General features: G+C 42.0%; 1 protein-coding gene across 1 annotated transcript in view; it reads right to left on the bottom strand.

The window, feature by feature from the left end:
• The window catches only part of KYNU (kynureninase), a 915,617-nt gene that overhangs the window by 402,113 nt on the left and 494,569 nt on the right, over positions 1-18,935 (bottom strand). The window contains exon 8 of the mRNA XM_069225084.1: positions 8,920-9,066. Coding sequence (XP_069081185.1) covers positions 8,920-9,066 — 147 coding nt within the window. The remainder of the gene's footprint in view (positions 1-8,919; positions 9,067-18,935) is intronic.

Genomic DNA, 18,935 nt, shown 5'->3' with positions numbered 1-18,935 from the left:
TGTTTACAACATAACAGAGGTGACTGAGTGTGTATCTGGGTGTTATATGAAACCTTTGTTTTTCGGCTGGCACATTCACAGTGACAGTTTCCGGTGGGGAGGTTTTCAGAGATAATATCAATATTACTCAATCCAATGCCACCACTAATCACTAAGGAGTGAATGCACTATATATTGTAGGTATTTTCCTAATTCACATCTTAGCATAAATCTACTTTACCATTAAAGACTTCTGGTGATTATTTAGACAACATTTCTTACAGGTCTTCTTCCCCTCTGTTCCCCACCCACCACCCTTTGCCTCATGTGTCTGCCTAAATATTCTGTGCCTTAATGGTATGTGCAACTGAGGATATAAAGAGGTAAACCCTTTTCTACATCGCACTGATTATGGGGAGCGTCACCAACCACATCGCGCCCTAACAGAACTACACTCCCAAATATTTTGCTCCTCCCGGTCAGTGTGAGTGCAAAATGGTCCTCATGGAGGATGTTTTGTAGGTGTTAGCTCCAGTACAAAAATAATTAGTGGGCTCTTGGGCAGAAACTCCTGCTTTAAGAGAGAAGCTGGAGAGACAACAGAGAAATCCTTTTGATGTCCCATGAGGTTGTTACTCCACGTGGCATAGTGATCCTTCTCATACTTATGTACCGCAGAGCTCTGAGTCAGTATCATCGGCAATACTTCTAGGCACTGCAAAACAATACACAAAGGATGCTAATAAGGTTTAGGTGCCCGTCCACATTTCAAACTAACTTGTCCTGAGTAGCCTTTGCCATTTCTTGCTTAATAAGTGATGCAGCAACCTTGGCAGTTCTGTTGGTAAGATCAAATGATCCATTACTGTCAGATTGAGACACGTTTCACAAGGAGTTTGAAAGGGTGTCTAACAGAAGGGCCACCACGTTTAGTGCAGATAAAGAACTTTTAGAACTAAGACAAGGGAAAGAGAATCTAATTACATGTTTAACTACTTTCAATTGATTTGTAGTAGAGACAGTGTGGCCCATAGGAAAGCAAATGCCATTATTTTATCAAAGGCTCAAAATTAGCTCGAAGATTTTTTGGCCCAAATTGATCCTCAGCCCAAAAACTGCACAGAGTTGATAAATTTTACATTATGGTTAGTTAACCACCCGGCGGATAGATTGACTGATAAGGGGAGAGAGAGACAAAGCTTTCCCAAGATTTGAGAAAAGTGAGAGTCATGTTTACAGTAGTGAACTGTACTGAACTTATGGAAATAGGCACTGTAAGATCACCCTTATCTAAAGAGGAAAAAGAGGATAGCATACAAAATGGGCAGTGCCTCGTATTGTGGGAAAAGGGGCACTTCGTACAAGAATGCCCCACAAAATTCAAGGCTAAGTGGTCTCTTGGAACTATCAAGAAGACTGCAGTATCTGCTGTAGAAACGTCAGAAAACTGTCATGCTCAAACCTACACGAAAGGAAAAGTTTGAGCCTTGGGAGGGTCCTTTCCTTAACTTTGTCTTCACTCAAAGAAATCATGACACACATACAGATTCCCATATTCCTGCTGGTTTTTGATAAAAAAAATCAGATGATATGATAGATTCAGGAGCCAGAGACAATGTTGTAGACAATGGAGTAGCACTTAAGTCAGGTTTACCCTGCATACAAAAGCCTGTTCCAGAAACTGTGCTTGCAGTGGATGGGAAACCATTAACCTCTGGGCCCACTGCAGAACAGACTATTCAAGTGACCTTAAAATGTCCTTCAAAGCTGTACATACACATGGAAATATATGTTCATTATTATAGATGAGCCTCAATATAGGTTTATCCTAGGCATGCCATGGTTGTGGAATCCCAAACCGGTTATGGACTGGAGAACTAACACTATCCATTTTCAGTCCGAGGATTGCACCAAGATATGCATATGATCCACGCCATCTCATACCTTGTTTGACCACCACTTTATACATTGCCACCACAGCATCAAAGGATACTGAGTTCCCAGAATATTATGCTTCCTATAGCAATGTTTTTAGTGAGAAATAGCCAGAAACACTTACCCCATATAGGTTACATGATTGTCAGCTAGGCTTTATACCCAGGGGCCACAATCCCTACATGCAAGTATATGCTCTATCTGATCCTGTGACCTAACACCTTACAGAGTGTTTAGAGAAATACCTGGCCAATGGGTTTATCCAACCTTCTCAGTCTCCAGCAGCCTCCCCTCTCTTTTTCATCCCAGAAGCAACTGGAGAACTTCATACCTGTATTGATTATAGGTGTTTGAACAAAAACAGTCAAGAACCAATATTCTTTCTTTCTCATTCCAGCCTTACTAGATCTGATTAAATGAAACAGGCTACAATATACACAAAGTTAGAACACAGAGAAGTCTATCACTTGGTAAAAATAAGCAAGAGGGATGAATGGAAAACAGTGTTTAAGACTAGGATTCTGATTTAGAACTCAGCAGATGAGTTACTCCATCACAACTGTGACTGAAAACCCATCCGCCTAAATCTAAATTCCATTATGATTTAGGTTTCGGCATACAGGATATACGTCTCTGCTGTGCCGGAGTAACCCACCCGTCAAGTTCTAAATGGCACCCCAATTTTGGACTTTTTTTAATACACAGTCATGCTGTTTGGGTTATGTAAAGTCCAGGTGGCATGTCAGTTCTTTCTTAATGATGCCTTGAAAGACTATTTGGCCAGGTTTGTCAATGTTTTTATCGATGACATACTGGTCTATTTCCAAGATGAAACCACTCACACTAAACATGTGTCCAGAGTTTTGCAGTGCCTGAGAAAATACCACTTATATAGTAAACTCAGTAAGGGTTATTTCTTGTGAGAGATGTTGAGCCAGCAGGAATGCCGATTTCTGAGAGAAAGGTCAAAGCAGTACACAAATAGCCTTTTCCTAGAAGCGTGAGAGATGTGCAATGTTTCTTAGGCTTTGGCAATTACTACTACAGAATCATCCAGCACTTCTCACATGTGACAGTTCCCATTACGAGACTGTTGAGAAAGACAGTAACATTCACTAGGACCCCAGACACAGAAGAAGCACTTATATTTTTGAAAAGAGCTTTCACCTCAATCCCTATCCTGACTCATCCACATCCAGAGGAACTATTCATTGTTGAAGCTGATGCCTCATCTCAGCTATTTTATCTTTGAGAGAACCAACAATTGGCAAATTACACATGTGGGATATATATTCAGGAAATTAAACTCAGCTGACTTAAACTATACCATAGAAGAAAAGGAGAATTCTAGCCATAAAAAAGAGCTTTCAAGGAATAGAGACACTATCTATAGGGAGACAAACATACACTGATGGCTACATCAACCACTGGAAGCTTCAGTTCATGAAAGTAGCAAGACACCTATCTCTCCAGCAAGTGCATAGGATGCATTTCTTCACTGAGTTTGAATTTGTTGTCACTTTTTGTCCAGGATGTGCCTTATCTAGACAAGTATCAGAATATGTCATGAAAGAGAAACCAGTGCAAGTCATTGTTGTCACAAGGGTGCCCTTTGACCTACAACTGGAAAACTTCCTTAAGTCAGTCACCTACTCACCATCGGGATCAATGGGCTGCTCAAAATCACAAGAGAAGCATCAGACAAAAACTGACTTTCTTTGAAAGTCACAAAGCCCTTACAATTAAAAGCATTAAAATGGTGTCAAGAGTCAGCCATTTATGGGTATCCTGTTATCATTAGAACCACAGACTTGTTTCAAAGACACTTCTGGTGGAATTCACTCTCACATGATGTGAAGAAATGGGTGCAAGAATGTGATATGTGCAACACCGCAAAAGTGGACCATTCCAGACTAACAGGGCTCTTGAAACCCAAGCCAGTTCAACCCTGGGAAACCATTAGTCTGGATTTCATTAATAGTTTGCTAGCGATCATGGGAACTCTGGCATTTTAGTGGTAATGGACAGTTTAACTGAGATGGGCCATTTTCTTCCATGCAAAAGACTACCCATAGCTGGTTGAACCACTCATTTGTTACTCTCCAACATTATCAGATTAAATGGACCACCAGAAGTTATTGTATATGACATCGGTTCACAGTTTGTGGCTCTATTTTGGCTTACATGCTGCCACGCCCTAAAGATTTCTTCTGCCTTGTCCCCATGTTTTCCCCTGCAAACTGATGGCCAAACTGAGTGGTTAAATCAAACTTTAAAACAATATCTGAGGTGCTATCCTTCTAAAGCCACAGAGTCATGGGTCCAACTGTTGTAGCATGCTGAACTATGCTACAATAATGCACTTCATAGAGCTGTTGGCACATCACCATTTTTTTCTATATATGGTTTCCACCCACAAGTTTTGCCAATAACAGTACCATAAGAAATCTCAAATCATCCTGAAGTAAAGACACACCTTCAAGAAATACAATGCATGAAAAAAAATCAAAGTACATTTGGTCAAAGTAAAAGTGCAATATAAAAAGTGAACTCACCGAAATAGATGTGTCGGTCCTCTTTAGCAACCTGGGGATAAAGCGTGGCTGTCCACCAAAAACATACATTTCAAGTTCCGGCATGTTTTTCATCCAACATTTATTGGACCATATGCAGTCATACAGCAGGTCAATCTTCGGAATTACAAGTTAAAGTAGGCGCACATGTTACAAATACATTCAGTGTTTCATACCAGTGATATTAAACCTGATTTGACTTCCAGATACCGGCATTCATCATCGATTCTCCAAGAAGTCCAATGGGAATATGAAGTGTGACGCATCTTATTCTCCAAATTGAGGAATGGTCATCTTTGTTATTTGGCATCTTGGAAAGGATATTCAGTAGAAAATGACTCTTGGGAACCCAGTTTCAATGTACATGTGCCGAAGGCTGTGCGACTTTCCACCAATTCCATCTGTCAAAGCCCGGAGGAGGGCATACTGTCAGGATGTGGCACCTGTTAGAAATGGGGTCTTTGGTTGGCAGTCAGGTTACCCCGTGTCCAAGTAAGGACCCTCACTCTCATCACGGTAAAGGAGAATCATCCTTAGTTAACCTCCGCTTACCTCCTTGGTAGCTTGGCACGAGCACCCAGGCTTAATTTCAGAAGCAATGTGTAAAGTATTTGTACCAACACACACAGTAACTCAGTGAAAACACTACTACATGACACAACAAAGGTTTAGAAAAATTGGTAATATTTATCTAAACAAAACAAGATCAATACGACAAACAGTCAACGTACACAAGTCAAGATATGAATCTTAAAAGAATAAGAGTTGTAAATCCTTTAAAAAACAGTGAGAATGTTGTTAGCATACAAAAGTACCTGGGTAACCTCAAAATAACACTGCACGGGTGAGTGTGCATTGGATAAGGCCAGTGATGCATCGATTTCTCGCTCACAAGCAAGACCATGCATCATTCCTCCTCCGGTCCGGTCAGCGTGCACTGTTTCACCTCTCCTGCAAGAGAGTGATGTGTTGATCCGGACAAGCACCCAGGGTCTGGACAGGCTTTGTGTTGTTTTTCCACGCCCAGCGATGTTGTGTTGAAAATCTTGACGCACAGTATCACAAAACCGCACTGCATGGGGTTTGCGTCGTTATCAGTCTCCGTTAGCGGGTGTTGCGCATCATTTCTCCAGCCGCGTTGTGTCAATCTTCCAGCTGTGATGCAGGCAGAGGGTTGATTTCAGCCACGAAGCCCACGGTGTGTCATTTATCAGCAGCGTCACGGAAGGTGCGTCAAACATTTCCCCGCACGGCAGTCTGTGCGCGAATTTTCAGTCTTTGTCTGCCAGCTTCACCTTTCAATGGCCCAGGAACTGGATAGAGCACCACTTGGCAGGAGTTTCAGCAGAGAGTCCAGGTGCTGGCAGGGGAAGTCTTTGATAGCCAAGAGACTTCAACAACAGGAGGCATGTTCAGTTCAAGCCCTTGGAGATTCTTCACAAGCAGGAATGCACAACAAAGTCAAGTCTCTGTCCCCTTTCAGAGGCAGAAGCAGCAAATGCAGGATAGCTCCACAAAGCACAGTCACAGGCAGGGCAGCACTTCTCCTCAGCTTATCAGCTCTTCTCCTTGGCCGGGGTTCCTCTTGGTTCCAGAAGCTATCTAATTTTCAGGGGTTTTGGGTGCTCTTCTTGCACCCCTTTCTGCTTTTGCAGTAGGCCTACTTTAAAGGAAAGTCTCTCTTGTTTGTGAGATCCTGCCTGGCCCAGGCCAGGTGCCAGACACACACTAGGGGGTTGGGGACTGTATTGTGTGAGGGCAGGCACAGACCTTTCAGGTGTAAGTGACCACTCCTCCCCTCCCTCCTAGCACAGATGGATCATCAGGATATGCAGGCTACACCCCAGCTCTGTTTGTGTCGCTGTCTACAGAAAGGTGCAAATAGCCCAATTGTCAAATTGACCCAGACATGGAATCCACAAACAGGCAGAGTCACAGAATAGTTTGAACAAGAAAATACGTACTTTCTAAAAGTGGCATTTTCAAACGCACAATCTAAAAATAAACTTCACTAAAAGATGTATTTTTAAATTGTGAGCTCACAGACCATGAACTCCATATTTCCATCTGCTCCCAAAGGGAATCTGCATGTTCATAATATTTAATGGCAGCCCTCATGTTAACCTATGAAAGAGATAGGCCTTGCAACAGTGAAAAACAAATTTAGCAATATTTCACTGTTGGGGCATGTAAAACACATAAGTACATGTCCCACCTTTTACATACACTGCACCCTGCCCATGGGGCTACTTAGGGCCTATCCTAGGGGTGCCTTACATGTAAGAAAAGGGACAGTTTAAGCCTGGCAAGTGGGTACACTTGTCAAGTCGAATTGACAGTGTAAACCTGCACACACAGACACTACAGAGGCAGGTCTGAGCTATAGCTATGTTTACAGACTACTAATGTGGGTGGCACAATCAGTGCTGCAGGCCCACAAGTAGCATTTGATTTACAGGCCCTTGGTACCTCTAGTGCACTTTACTAGGGACTTACCAGTAAATCAAATATGCCAGTAATGGATAAACCAATCCACAATACAATTTACACAAAGAGTATATGTACTTTAGCACTGGTTAGCAATGGTAAAGTCCCCAGAGTCCTAGCGCCAACAACAGATCGGAAAAAAAGGAGGAAGGAGGCAGAAAGATTGGAGATGACCCTGCAAAAGGCAAAAAGTCCAACAGCGCCATCAAGGCCATAGGGCTGGTGATACAAGCTTTTCAAGTAAACAGACCAGGACATAGACTGGGGATTCGAGAAATGGTTCTCATTTAGACAGACCAGGCCAAAAATTGGTGAATTGAGACAAGTTTCTCTGTATGACAGACCTCACTGTACCATGCCAAATTATACCTAACTAAATTATGACTTTAGCCTGAGGAGTAAGCGTTTTTGCCTTGATAAAAATGTGCAACATGGGGGCACTGTGACTGGTCAAGTGAATGCCGCTGAAAATATTCCTCCTGTCTGATGTAACAGGAGTTAACACTCATGGTTACACATTGCTTACTATCTTTGTTCTAGTTGGGGGCATTATGGTGCAACAATGCTGTTTCTTTATTTTAGATTGCAGGGGACCATGGGCCAGATGTACAACCCCGAGTTTTGCGACTTGCAATTTGCGACTCGTTTGTGAGTCATAAATTGCAAGCCACAAAACCTTATGTACAACAGTGTACTTTACACTGTTTGCGATTCGCAGTGGGATCACAAATGACCTACCTCATCAATATTCATGAGGTAGGTCACAATTTGCAACCCCATTGGGAATGTCAGCCCTCACCGGGATGGTGCCCTGCTGGAGTGACCAGACCATAATGTCTGTGACCGCTTTTAAATAAAGCAGTTTTTTTTTTTGTTTAAATGGAGCCTGTTTTATTTTAAAGGAAAACGAGATGCATCTAAAAAAAAAAGAAAAGTTTTCTTTTCATTTTTTCAGAGCAGGCAGTGGTCTCTGGGACCACTTCCTGCTCTGAAAAAAATATTTTTGCTGCCATTCACAAAGGGGAAGGGCCGTTTGCGACAGGAAAAATGGTATGTCCCTGTGCCCCTGAATGTCCTGTGCTACCTAGCTGGCGGCATCATTAATATAAAGGAATTCGACAAAAAGCAATTCGATAAAAACAGAAGGATACGTATACATTATATCACCAAATGGGTAGAATAAATGCCATTCCTCATAAGTAATCTATTTTGAAACAGAGGTACCCCCACCCTCTCTCTCACCTTCCAAATACCCTCAGCAAATTTCCCTCTTAATGCCTGCCACTTACTCTGGAACGTGAATATTACTATATGGCCTTAGCCTAGCTTTGTCTTATGTCCTCCTCTTCAAATTTATAATTAATACGAACGACCATGATTATTTTATTCAAAGATACTGAACCTTTCCTAACATTCTGCTGGGTCATTCTCTTAAAGATGTACCGAAAATCACGCTTAAAGTACGGCAGGATGAAAAGAGAGCTGTGATTGAAGAAGAGATTATTTTACTGGGTTTTGAAACACTTACAAAGATTAAAATAAAAGAACGTTCCTAATGTGCAAGGTCTGGGGAATGAGGGTCAGGCGCATTGACTGATAGGCAATAGGGCTTGCACTCTCCGGGTAGAGGCGAGTGCAGAGTAATCACAAATAAAAGGCGATGCACATTTTCTCGCGTTTTCCTCTTCATGACTTCTCGGCTGAGTCAGAATGCTGTCAGCTCCACAGGGAGCTTCTCTGTCGCGCTGACTGAAAGAAATTTGTAATGGCAGCAGCAGCTGCTGCTGGCAAGGAAATGAGCGCGCGCCAGACGTGTGAGAACTGAATCACTCCTTGAAGCTATCTCCAGGAGCCTTCTTCAAAATAGCGCGCTTATGAAGATGTTCAGTGTTTTCCAAAATCATAGATATAGCACACCATAAAAGAATGCCGAATGGCACTTTACCTTTCTCTGGCCAGCCTCGGTAATCTTGGGAATGTTGAAGTATTGCCCAGTGTAATACTGTACTCCGCTGAACAAGATCACAGCTATGGAGTCACCCTCCTTCTCGATAATAGAAAGTATATCTTCTGTTCTCAGCGTTTCTTCGCCCTGCAGCAGAGATGTTTGTGAAAAGAGAATTTCAGGATTCCACTCGGTAGGACATTTATTCACATTTACAAAAGACACCTGTGCCAGTGATCTGCTTGATGAGCAAACCATTCGCACATATTTCCAAACTTGGGCCCAGATTTACCAATGGTTTGCACCGTCTTCCCTTACTTTTGTAATGTAAACCCTTTGCAAAGAGTTGTGTTTGTTTTTACATTCAGGGTGAATGTTGCATGAGGGGTTGATGTAGGTTTTCTTTTGGGGTTGAAAAGTGGGAATGTTGTGATGTTTCATGCATCCTTTTGTTCGTCTCTCTGTTTTCCATATCCTACCAAAATACTACTACTGAGCAGCATCATTTTTTCTATATGTGATTTTTCAGTTAGACAGCTGACTTTTTGACACCAAGTCTTTGTAGGCACTTTGCTACTAAGGTTCCTTTGGTAGACTTTGTCATGTACATAATGTCTGGTGTCAAGCTCACTTCCTTCTGACCAGCTATTACAGTAATAATAGATGCATCTCTGTTTGCAGTTTCAGAAGCTCGTGGTGGGGTTTTTACCTCTTCAAATTAGGTCAACAGATTCTGAAGTGTTGAGACGTCGGCACTTGTCTGGGTTTTTATTCATGCTTTATCCAAACGTCTTTTTACCTTTGTGAAGGGCATCCTGCAGCTAAGTAACTGATTTCAGTAAATTGAACTGTAGCCTTTTCACATTACATCAAGTTGTGTACTGCTGTATTACATTCATTAAGATTTATCACAGGGATGAGAAAACAGTTTATTACGTTAAAAAGTGCATTAAACCTGTTTTATTTCAATGGTTAACTCACAAATTTGACAGAACACATTCTAGCCAATGTTCTTACTTCAGTGTTCTCGGTACAGTCTGAGGCCAAAAAGATAGGCCAAAAACAATGTAGGTTAATTCGGTTCCATACACGTTTCACCATGTAAATGTTTTACCTTAATGTGCAAATCACTGTTGTCCCCTGGTGCTTGAAAAATAAAAACTGTATCACGTAAACATCGTGCTGTTGTTTTTTAATATGTTTGCACTATTCACCATGACACTACAAAATATTTTTGTCAGCGGTATTTGAATTTCCAAGCTGTAAATCTGTCGCCTGCAAATTAATTTGTCAGCATTAATTGTGTGTTGTTAACCTTTTATTGCATCACTTAACGAATGCTTCAATTGCTGGCCGTGGTGCGTCGATAACTAATTTGCACACCATATTGAAATAAAAATGTCAGCTATAACCTCACAAAGTCAAATCCCGTCAAAAGAAATCATGGCCGTCAATAGAATAAATAAATCCATATAACTGTGGCACATAACTGATGATGTTATATTAGGCAAATCTAATGTTATTAATTGTATCAATCACAGAAGGGTCACACACTAAGTGAACCAGCCAAAACATGAGCCAGCGATATTTCGCTTCTGCGCAAATGTCAGAAGTGTACATGCCAATGGACCAGGGTAACATGATTTCACAGTTACCAATAAATATCACGTTCTTATCCCAGTGAGCAACAGCTGCATGGTCAATCGACATTATTTTCAATTAACCCTTTTTTAATACATTGGCCAAGGCCTATTGTTGTGTTTTGCCTTCTCTTTGATACAATGTATTATTGCTGCCAAAAAAACCATTTTCCTTCCCACTGTTTTCCACTCTTACTCACTTTAACTCCCGGTCCCCCAGCCGCTCACCTTCTAAACCCCTCTCATTTTCCTTGTTGGTCATCTAGCTTGCACCCTCCCTCTCTTGTTTCTTCTAGGATGTATGTGTCAATATCCTTGAACTAGTGAATACTGGAGCCCTGTCTTGCACCAACTGTACTTCCTCTAGGCCGCTCTCCCACAACCCCCCAATGCACCCTCACACAAGCCTCTTGTGATTGTAAGTAAAAATCAGTGCACACTGTTAATTCAACATTATTCTGGTGATTGTCTTCTTTTTTTTTTCTTTCTTTTTTTACATGCCTTAGGAACTCAGTTAAGAGACCCTGTGCAGTTTATGTATCATTAAATATATGAAACGAACCACCTACCAGCCCTTACAATCTCACTGTTTGTACTAGAATTGCTTCAGGTCCAACTGATCTAAACAGAGGTATTAACAGATTCATCTCCAAGTGGCATTCAGAGGTTTCAAGTGACATATGTTTAAATATTTGCAGATCATATTGATTCGCCATCCAAAAGACTTAGGTACTCATTACAACCCTGGCGGTCAAAGACCGCCATGGTTGTTTTGGCGATTATACCGCCAACAGGCTGGCGGTACAATTTCACATATTATGACCCAGCAGTTATAATCCCTGGGGATTATGACTCCCCTTCCCGCCAGCTTGTCCATGCCGGTAGAGACCGCCATGGAAAGGCTGGCTGGAAGGGGAGTTGCGGGGCCCCTGGGGGCCCCTGCACTGCCCATGCACTTGGCATGGGCAGTGCAGGGGCCCCCAGGCACCGCCCCACCCTGCTTTTCACTGTCTGCACGGCCGCAACACCGCCGGCTCCATTAGGAGCCGGCTCCAATGTTACAACCGACATCCCCACTGGGATGTTGTGATGCGGCCGCTCGGCGGTTCAACCTTGGGGGGCGGCCTCCGCCGCCTGCCAAGGTTGTAATGAGGGCCTTAATTTATTTGCCCTTGGAAGTAATTCAAGATCCTGGGAGCAGCCCAACTGGTCAAAAGCAATTCCCACACATAAGCCATTGTCACACCTCACAGGACTATTCACCAGCTTCATGACAGTAGAAAGGCTAATGCAAACTAGCCTTCAGGAGCTTCTCGCCAGGAATAAGATAATTTTTTCTTGTTTTTTATCAAAAATTCAACTTAACTATTATGTTGGGTTTTTGATAAATATCAATATAGGTTGTTTATTCATTCTTGTAGCTGTTCTCTAGGTCTTTCAATGGTGGGGATGTGTTTTGGGCACCATATACTATGGCATTACAGGAAAGTTAAACAGGCCAATTATAAATAAATTAATTTCAACATGATTTAGGAGTAATAGCATGTGTGCTGGTGCTTGGGTAGCAGTTAAAAAACCTGCAGCTTCAGTCGGTCTACAAAGAAATGGGGTGATCATGCAAAAAGAAAAATAAGCACTTTCTCACAGAAGCTGGATTGAAATTGTCAATATTATTACTTATGAACAAGCATGCAGTGAAATGATAAATAAAACTGTGTGGTATGGGTTTTTGTACAGGCAAATGTTTGCTTAAATATATAGCCTAGCTATTACTTAAATTTATATTTAGCCTAGGACAGCTCGAATTGTGTACACAGAATATTGCAAGTATCAGGATACTGGACAATGGGTTAAATAGCTTTGTAACTTATATAATAAACAAGATGAAATAGTAAACAAAATAATAGACAAAGGGAAATATCAAATGGATTTTCAGATGAACATGGAGATTTGGAAAGAAAGCTTCAATCCATGCTAATAAAGCACTTTGGGTGGCATATATTACACATGATTTTTGCCTTTAAAAAATCCTAGTATCTCTGATCCATGGACTGGACAAGGGACATGGATGCACATAATAATAACATGTTCAAAATATAGATATTTTGAAATTCCTTATCCTCTCTCATAGGTAATATACCAGAAACAACTGTAATCCTGAATACAATGTGAATGAATTCTGTTAGGATGATCAAGACATCTTGGTATAGCTTGAAGAGCTAAGCATAGATGGTGGTTCATTGTAATACCGGTGGCCTGTTAATTGACCACATGATTCTAAAAAGCAAATGATCCACTTTCATTTGATTACGAAAAACCAGTCAGACAGAAAAGATTCATTATAAACAAATGGACATGTTTTATAAGTATTCAAAAACGATGGGATTGTGTCAGGTTTAGTGAGTGTACATTAATTGATAATGCGATATTTATTGGTCAGCTCGCTTACATATTTAAATTATTGAATTTTCTCTATTATATTTGTATGTATATTTGTCTTACAATGAATTCACCCAGAAGCACCAAATGTCTGCAGCCCTGTGAAAAACTGAACAAGATCAAATATTTTGAACCTGGCCACAAAATTTAAATGATAATGTCTAGTTACTGGGATAACGCAGAAAATCTCCGACCATCCAGCCTGTTTAGAAGAATGGACACTCAGGTACAAAAGCCAGAACGTAGAACAATGTGTTTGGAATTTCCCTAGACAATGAGAAGACATAAGAGGACTAGAAACTATTCTACGTGCTCCAGTTGACTCTGATAACACACATTCTACAAAGTATCAAAAAAGTGAATCAAATTTATTTTCCTCATACATTGGAAGTATGACCAAGCTCAAGAATTACTTCCATAGAATTTGTGGGAGAAGCATAGATCTTCAACTCATTAAGGAAGGCAGTTAACAGAGTAATACAATTAAATTCAAAACAATTTGTAGTAGTAAATATCTATTAAAAATATCAAATACAAATATTCATAAAATCTGTTGTATTAAAATGGAGAATATCAAGTACAAAAAACAATAATTGGGATCAATGCAGGATTCAAATGATAACCAAAACAATCGAATAAGAAATAACGAGAAAAGAAAAAAGTGTCACCAGCTGTCTTTATAGAGGGACAGCGGTGAGAAGTTAGGCTAGTTCTTCAAAGGAAGAGGTCACATAGGATTTGGGAGTTTTAAATTCATTGAAAATATTAGCATAACACCTATTTTATTCTGATGTCCTGGGCTGCAGAGGAAGCTTCAAGAAGTCACACAATACCAGGGTAGGAGCTATGAAGACTGCTTGTCCCTAGAAATGGCTCACAACAAGAGGCAATATGTATGGTCTTCAGAAACGCACAATGGGCATGATTCACAAAGGTAACTTACATTTTTCTCCTTAGTTATTACATTTAGGGCTTCCCATGTTAGCAATTCATTCCCAGCCATTGATTGACCCCAAAGGTTATTCCCACTTCTCTCCAACAGAGGCTTAACTTATTCTTTGTAAACAGTGGTGTACATGGAGGTTGGGGCTGTTTAATAGCCAATGTCAAACAAGTTCGTAAATTTGTACCACAGTACTACAGTTCTACAGTACCTCCGAGAACATTTAAATGGATACTTTTTAAGAATCTTGGGGCTCTAATATTATTGAGGAAGTTTGTTTTTTTCCAACTTCTCTTAACATGGTACTATAGAGACTGCCCATATTGAAGTTGTCAGGATTAGCTGATAGCTGCCTACAGTTTTTAAGCTTGAATGTATGACAGTGAGATTTGATGTCTGGGAGTACAAGTGAACCTTTGTTAATTTTCCCTTCTTAGATTGTTTCCACTATAGTCTAGCACCTTTATAAATCCCATATAAAGCTATATATCCTCTACTTGGTGTTAGAAATACTGACCAAGATTTATGATAAAGAGGCGCGGCGCAGTGCTGTGCCAAAAATAGCAACACCGCTCTGCACCACTTTAGAAATACAGAGGTGTGCCATATTTAGAGGAATACGGCGCAGCCATGAGTTTACCCCTGCGCTGGCAAAGAAATAAGCTGCCTAGCACCAATGCAGGCATCCTTGCACCATAGTGCAAGGGTGTCTGCGTTGAGAGTATAGATTGTTTATGTGCAGGAAGGTATTCGTTCCTGCACATAAACAATCTGTAATGGTAATTTGACACTTCTGTGTGTGCTGTAAAATGCAGCACACATAGGAGTGCCAAAACATCATTCTGAATGATTGTTTATGTGCAAGAAGGTGTCCCGTTCTGCAGTTTTCACAGGCTGAGGATAAAAGGGTTCAATTCCCTCAATATGTGTTTGCAAGAGCCCTTTGTGAAAAGGCAGTGCTCAATGTAGTACTTTGTGCCTGCAGTGTCCGCTTATGACAAACTGGCCCTCATATTTACTTTTAAGCTATTTGCAGGAAATTGGGTCGCTGGGTGAGGGGGCTGGAAGCTCCATTCAGGCAACAACCACAATTCTTATCAGGGTCAACCGCAAAAGTCACTAAATTAATCTGAGCATAACGCTCCAGAAGATTGGAAGAAAATAGGAAAGTCCGACTTGACTTAGATTCAATGTGTAAAGTATTTATGAAACAAGCAAACAGTAAAAAAGTGAAAACACATAAAAGAAAAATCTGAAACACAAAAAAGAAAAATCTGAAACCAATTTATAAAAATTAGATTAAATATTAATAAATAAAATGATACCAGATTGAAAGACTCCAACCAAGTGAACCGGAGATGTTACATGTTAAAGCTTTATTGAAAATTGCACCAAAAGTACAAAGTGCCACTTGCATTCATCTGGTCACACCAGACCAGGGAAACCTTACAACGACCAGGGTGGGGCATGGGTCGGATGCAGGGGCTAAGTTAGACCCACTGAAATATACCTTCTACGCCTGGCGTGAAATGTTCTGATTGCTTTGAAGAGTCCGCAAGGAGCAGGTATGGTTGTTGCTGTAACGCAAAGATCAGGCCAAGCATCGTGAACTGTCATAAGTGTAGTGCGAATAGCAAGTCCAGCGTTGTGGACAGTTGTTGCTGTAGCTGTGTGCTGATGGTCACCCTGCACTGTGGTTGCTGTAGCATGAAGTGTGGGTCTTGTGTTGCCCCTTGTCAGACCTGGCATCCTTGATGTTGTTTCTCCTAACCTTTTTGACTTCTGACCTCCTGTTTTTCTACCTTGCTTTTCCTGGCTTTAGGACTCTCTGCACTTTAACACTGTTAACCAGTGCTAAAGTGCATTTGCCCTCTGCTTCAAGCCTGGTAACACTGGCTTCCACATAATTGTCATATTCAATGTACCTTTAAGTCCCTAGTAAAGTGCACTATGAATGCCAAAGGCTTGTAAGTTAAATGTTACTAGTGGGCCTACAACACTATTTGTGACACCCACTCCAGCAGCCCTTCAAACAGGACTCAATCCTGCCATTGCAGAGCCTGTGTGTGCACAGACAGCCCAAGGGCAAGGTGCAGTGTATTTGAAAAGTAGAACATGTGCTTTTAAGTTTTACATGTCCTAGTAGTGAAAAACTCTTAAATTCATTTATCACTACCGCAAGGCCTATCCCTCCCATAGGATAGCACTGGGATTGTCTTATTACATTTTGTATGTGTACTTTCCTATTTCTAAGAGGAGGGACCCTCAAGTCTCGTGTCTCTGGAGTGACAATTTAAGATCACAACTTATGGTGAAGTTGGGTATTGAACTGTAATTCTGAAAATTGCCACTCTTCCTTTATCTATCTGGCCTGGTTGGGTGAAATCTGTGTTCTTGTGCATTCCAGTGAGAAAGTCACACACAAAGGGAGCTTAGGTGTGACTGATGGGGCATCCACAGCTTGATGACCTATCCTGAGCAGGATGGGAGGGAGGAACTGACAATTACACCTGGATGATCTGTGTCCTGATCCCACACAAAGGGTTGCATAACCCCTTGTAGTGAGTCTGGAGCCAGGGAAGGAACGACAGGGCTCTGTGCACTTCACGACCTCTCTTTGAGGACCTCCCAAATTCAAAGGCACTACTGGGTGTAAGAAATGGACCTCTGACCCAACCAACTCAGTACACTTCTGGACCTGTGGCTACTCTGCTAAAAGATGGACTGCTTTGCTGCTGAAAGGACTGTCACTCTGCTGGATTCTGCTGGACCCCTGCTCTGCTGTGCTGACCTGCTGCCTGCTACTCTCTTTAGTAGGTAGTGAGAAGGACAGGGCCAGAATCTCTCCAACCCAAAACCAAAGTGACTCAAATGGTGGCTTATCTTCTGTTCAACTGAAGTCTCAGTGGCACAAAAGTCTCCTGGACCTGTTGTCAACCAGCTCCTGACCCCCAAGAGGAATCCCTTCAGCCCTGGTCTCTTGAAAGTGTATTTTGGCTGCTGAAAGCAAGCTTTTGGTCTTCACAACGCCAACAGGCTCACTCATACCAGAACAGCTCTGCTCGCCTGAAGAATCGGCACAGGCCACCGCAAATTAGTCTCTTTGCATACCAACCATTGCCTCTCATGACCATAGGCTCCAGTCCGCCCATTTGCAATGTCCAGCCGACTCTTCGCACTGAACTTTTGGATGTAATCCTGTCTAATGCGACCAGATAGCCTGGTTTATGCTTTATGCTGTTAAACACTATATTTCAATGTATTCATTAAAAATTCATATCTCAACTTCTACTAATTGGATTTTTGTCATTTTGGTCTTCTTGTCATTAAGTGAAGATCTTTTTTTCTAACCAGATATGCGTATTGTGTGATTTTAAACTGTTTTACTGTTTAAAGTGTTGCACAAATACTTTACATATTGACTCTTAAGTTAAGCCTGCCTGCTCTGTGCCAAGTTACCAGAGGGTGAGCACAGGTTAATTTATGATCTAACTTACCCTGACTAGGACTGTGGTGCCTGCTCGGACAGGGTGCATACTTCCTCCAACAAGAAACCCACATTCTTTACACAAGTCTTTGCTCACGGCTGCTGTAGTGCGAAGAGCAGGTCTCACCTAAGCTTCACATTGGCAGTAGTCATGTGTGACATAGTCTCAGTGCAAGGTCACCAGGAGACCAAAGTTCAGCATTTTTACCCTTTCTTGCAGAGGAGTACGCTCTTATGCCAAACAAGCTTTCAGGAGTTGGGGAGAGACCTCTTGGGGATCAGGGATTCATGCCAGCAGAGGCTATAAGGTTAAAGGGAGGTCCAATTGTAGACCCAGGCAGGGCCAGTTGCTGTAGGTCAGCTGACCATTTACAGGGAGGTCTCTGAAGCTTGTTCTGCCTTTGTAGTTCACATAGGAGGTTAGCCAACTGACCTTTGGAGTCACTTTGCTTAGCATGGGATGAAGGCAAACAGATACAGTCTTCCTTCTTAGACACAAAGGCAGTTCTTCGAGAAGCAGGACAGTCTGTTGGCAGCGGGGCAGTCCTTCTGTACCTTCCACAGGGCCAGAAATGTTCTCATGAGTGCCTTTGGAGGAGCCATATTTATACCTACTGACAGCTTTATTCAGGGGGAGCACTACCAGTCCTACCTCCACATCTGGAAAGATCTTCCCCTGTCAGGGCACAAAACTGTCTGGAGTGACATAAGACAGGGCAGGGATGGTGTGAGATTTCTTTGTGTGTGCAGGAGACAAAGCCCTATGACTAAGTGTAAGTGGGGCTGGGTTCATTTACTTTCAGTCTTCATGCAGGGTAGCCCATCATGTCCACACTTAAGCCTCCTTTTGTTTACTGTCTGGAAGCAATAGGCAAACAGGTCCCAGGCCCAGCTCTCTGTGTGCTGCTGCATAACCCCTGCCTCTGCTTTCTACTTTATTCTCTTGTTCAGTGCTCTCTCTCCTAATTCCCTCATCTTCTTAGTGCTGCTCCTCCATGTTCCTTCCCTTTTCTTAGTGCTTTTTCTCCATGTTCTCATCACTTTCTCAGTACTTATTTCTCCTTGTTCCCTATTTTTAAGTACTATTTCTCCTTGCTCCCGATTTTACTAGTGCTTTCTCTCTTTGTTTCCCTCGCTTTTTTAGTACTTCTTATTGTGTTTTTCTTAGTGCATTATCTCCTGTTTTCCCTTCACTTGGCGCTCTCCTTGGCTGCCCACTTTCAGCTGCCGCTGCTTTTCACACTTCCCACCTAGCCCAGCTCACCACCCACAGAATCCCTTCCTCCTCCCAGGACCTACTTAATGGAGGTATCAGCGCAGCGTTGCAGAAGGCATGCCAAAGGCGCACAAAAGATGTGCCAAAGGCTGCACCCGGCAGCAGGACCCCCTGGTCTCTGGCCCACCCGCACATACAACACAGCCATCCTCTACGCCCTGAACACTAGATGACCCCGCAAACACTGCTGTCATGCCGAACTATACTCCATGGTAGGTCTATTCTCCTGTG

Source organism: Pleurodeles waltl, chromosome 3_1 (assembly GCF_031143425.1).
Source record: "Pleurodeles waltl isolate 20211129_DDA chromosome 3_1, aPleWal1.hap1.20221129, whole genome shotgun sequence".
Lineage (NCBI taxonomy): Eukaryota > Metazoa > Chordata > Amphibia > Caudata > Salamandridae > Pleurodeles > Pleurodeles waltl.
This window is presented reverse-complemented; position numbering and strand designations above follow the sequence as displayed.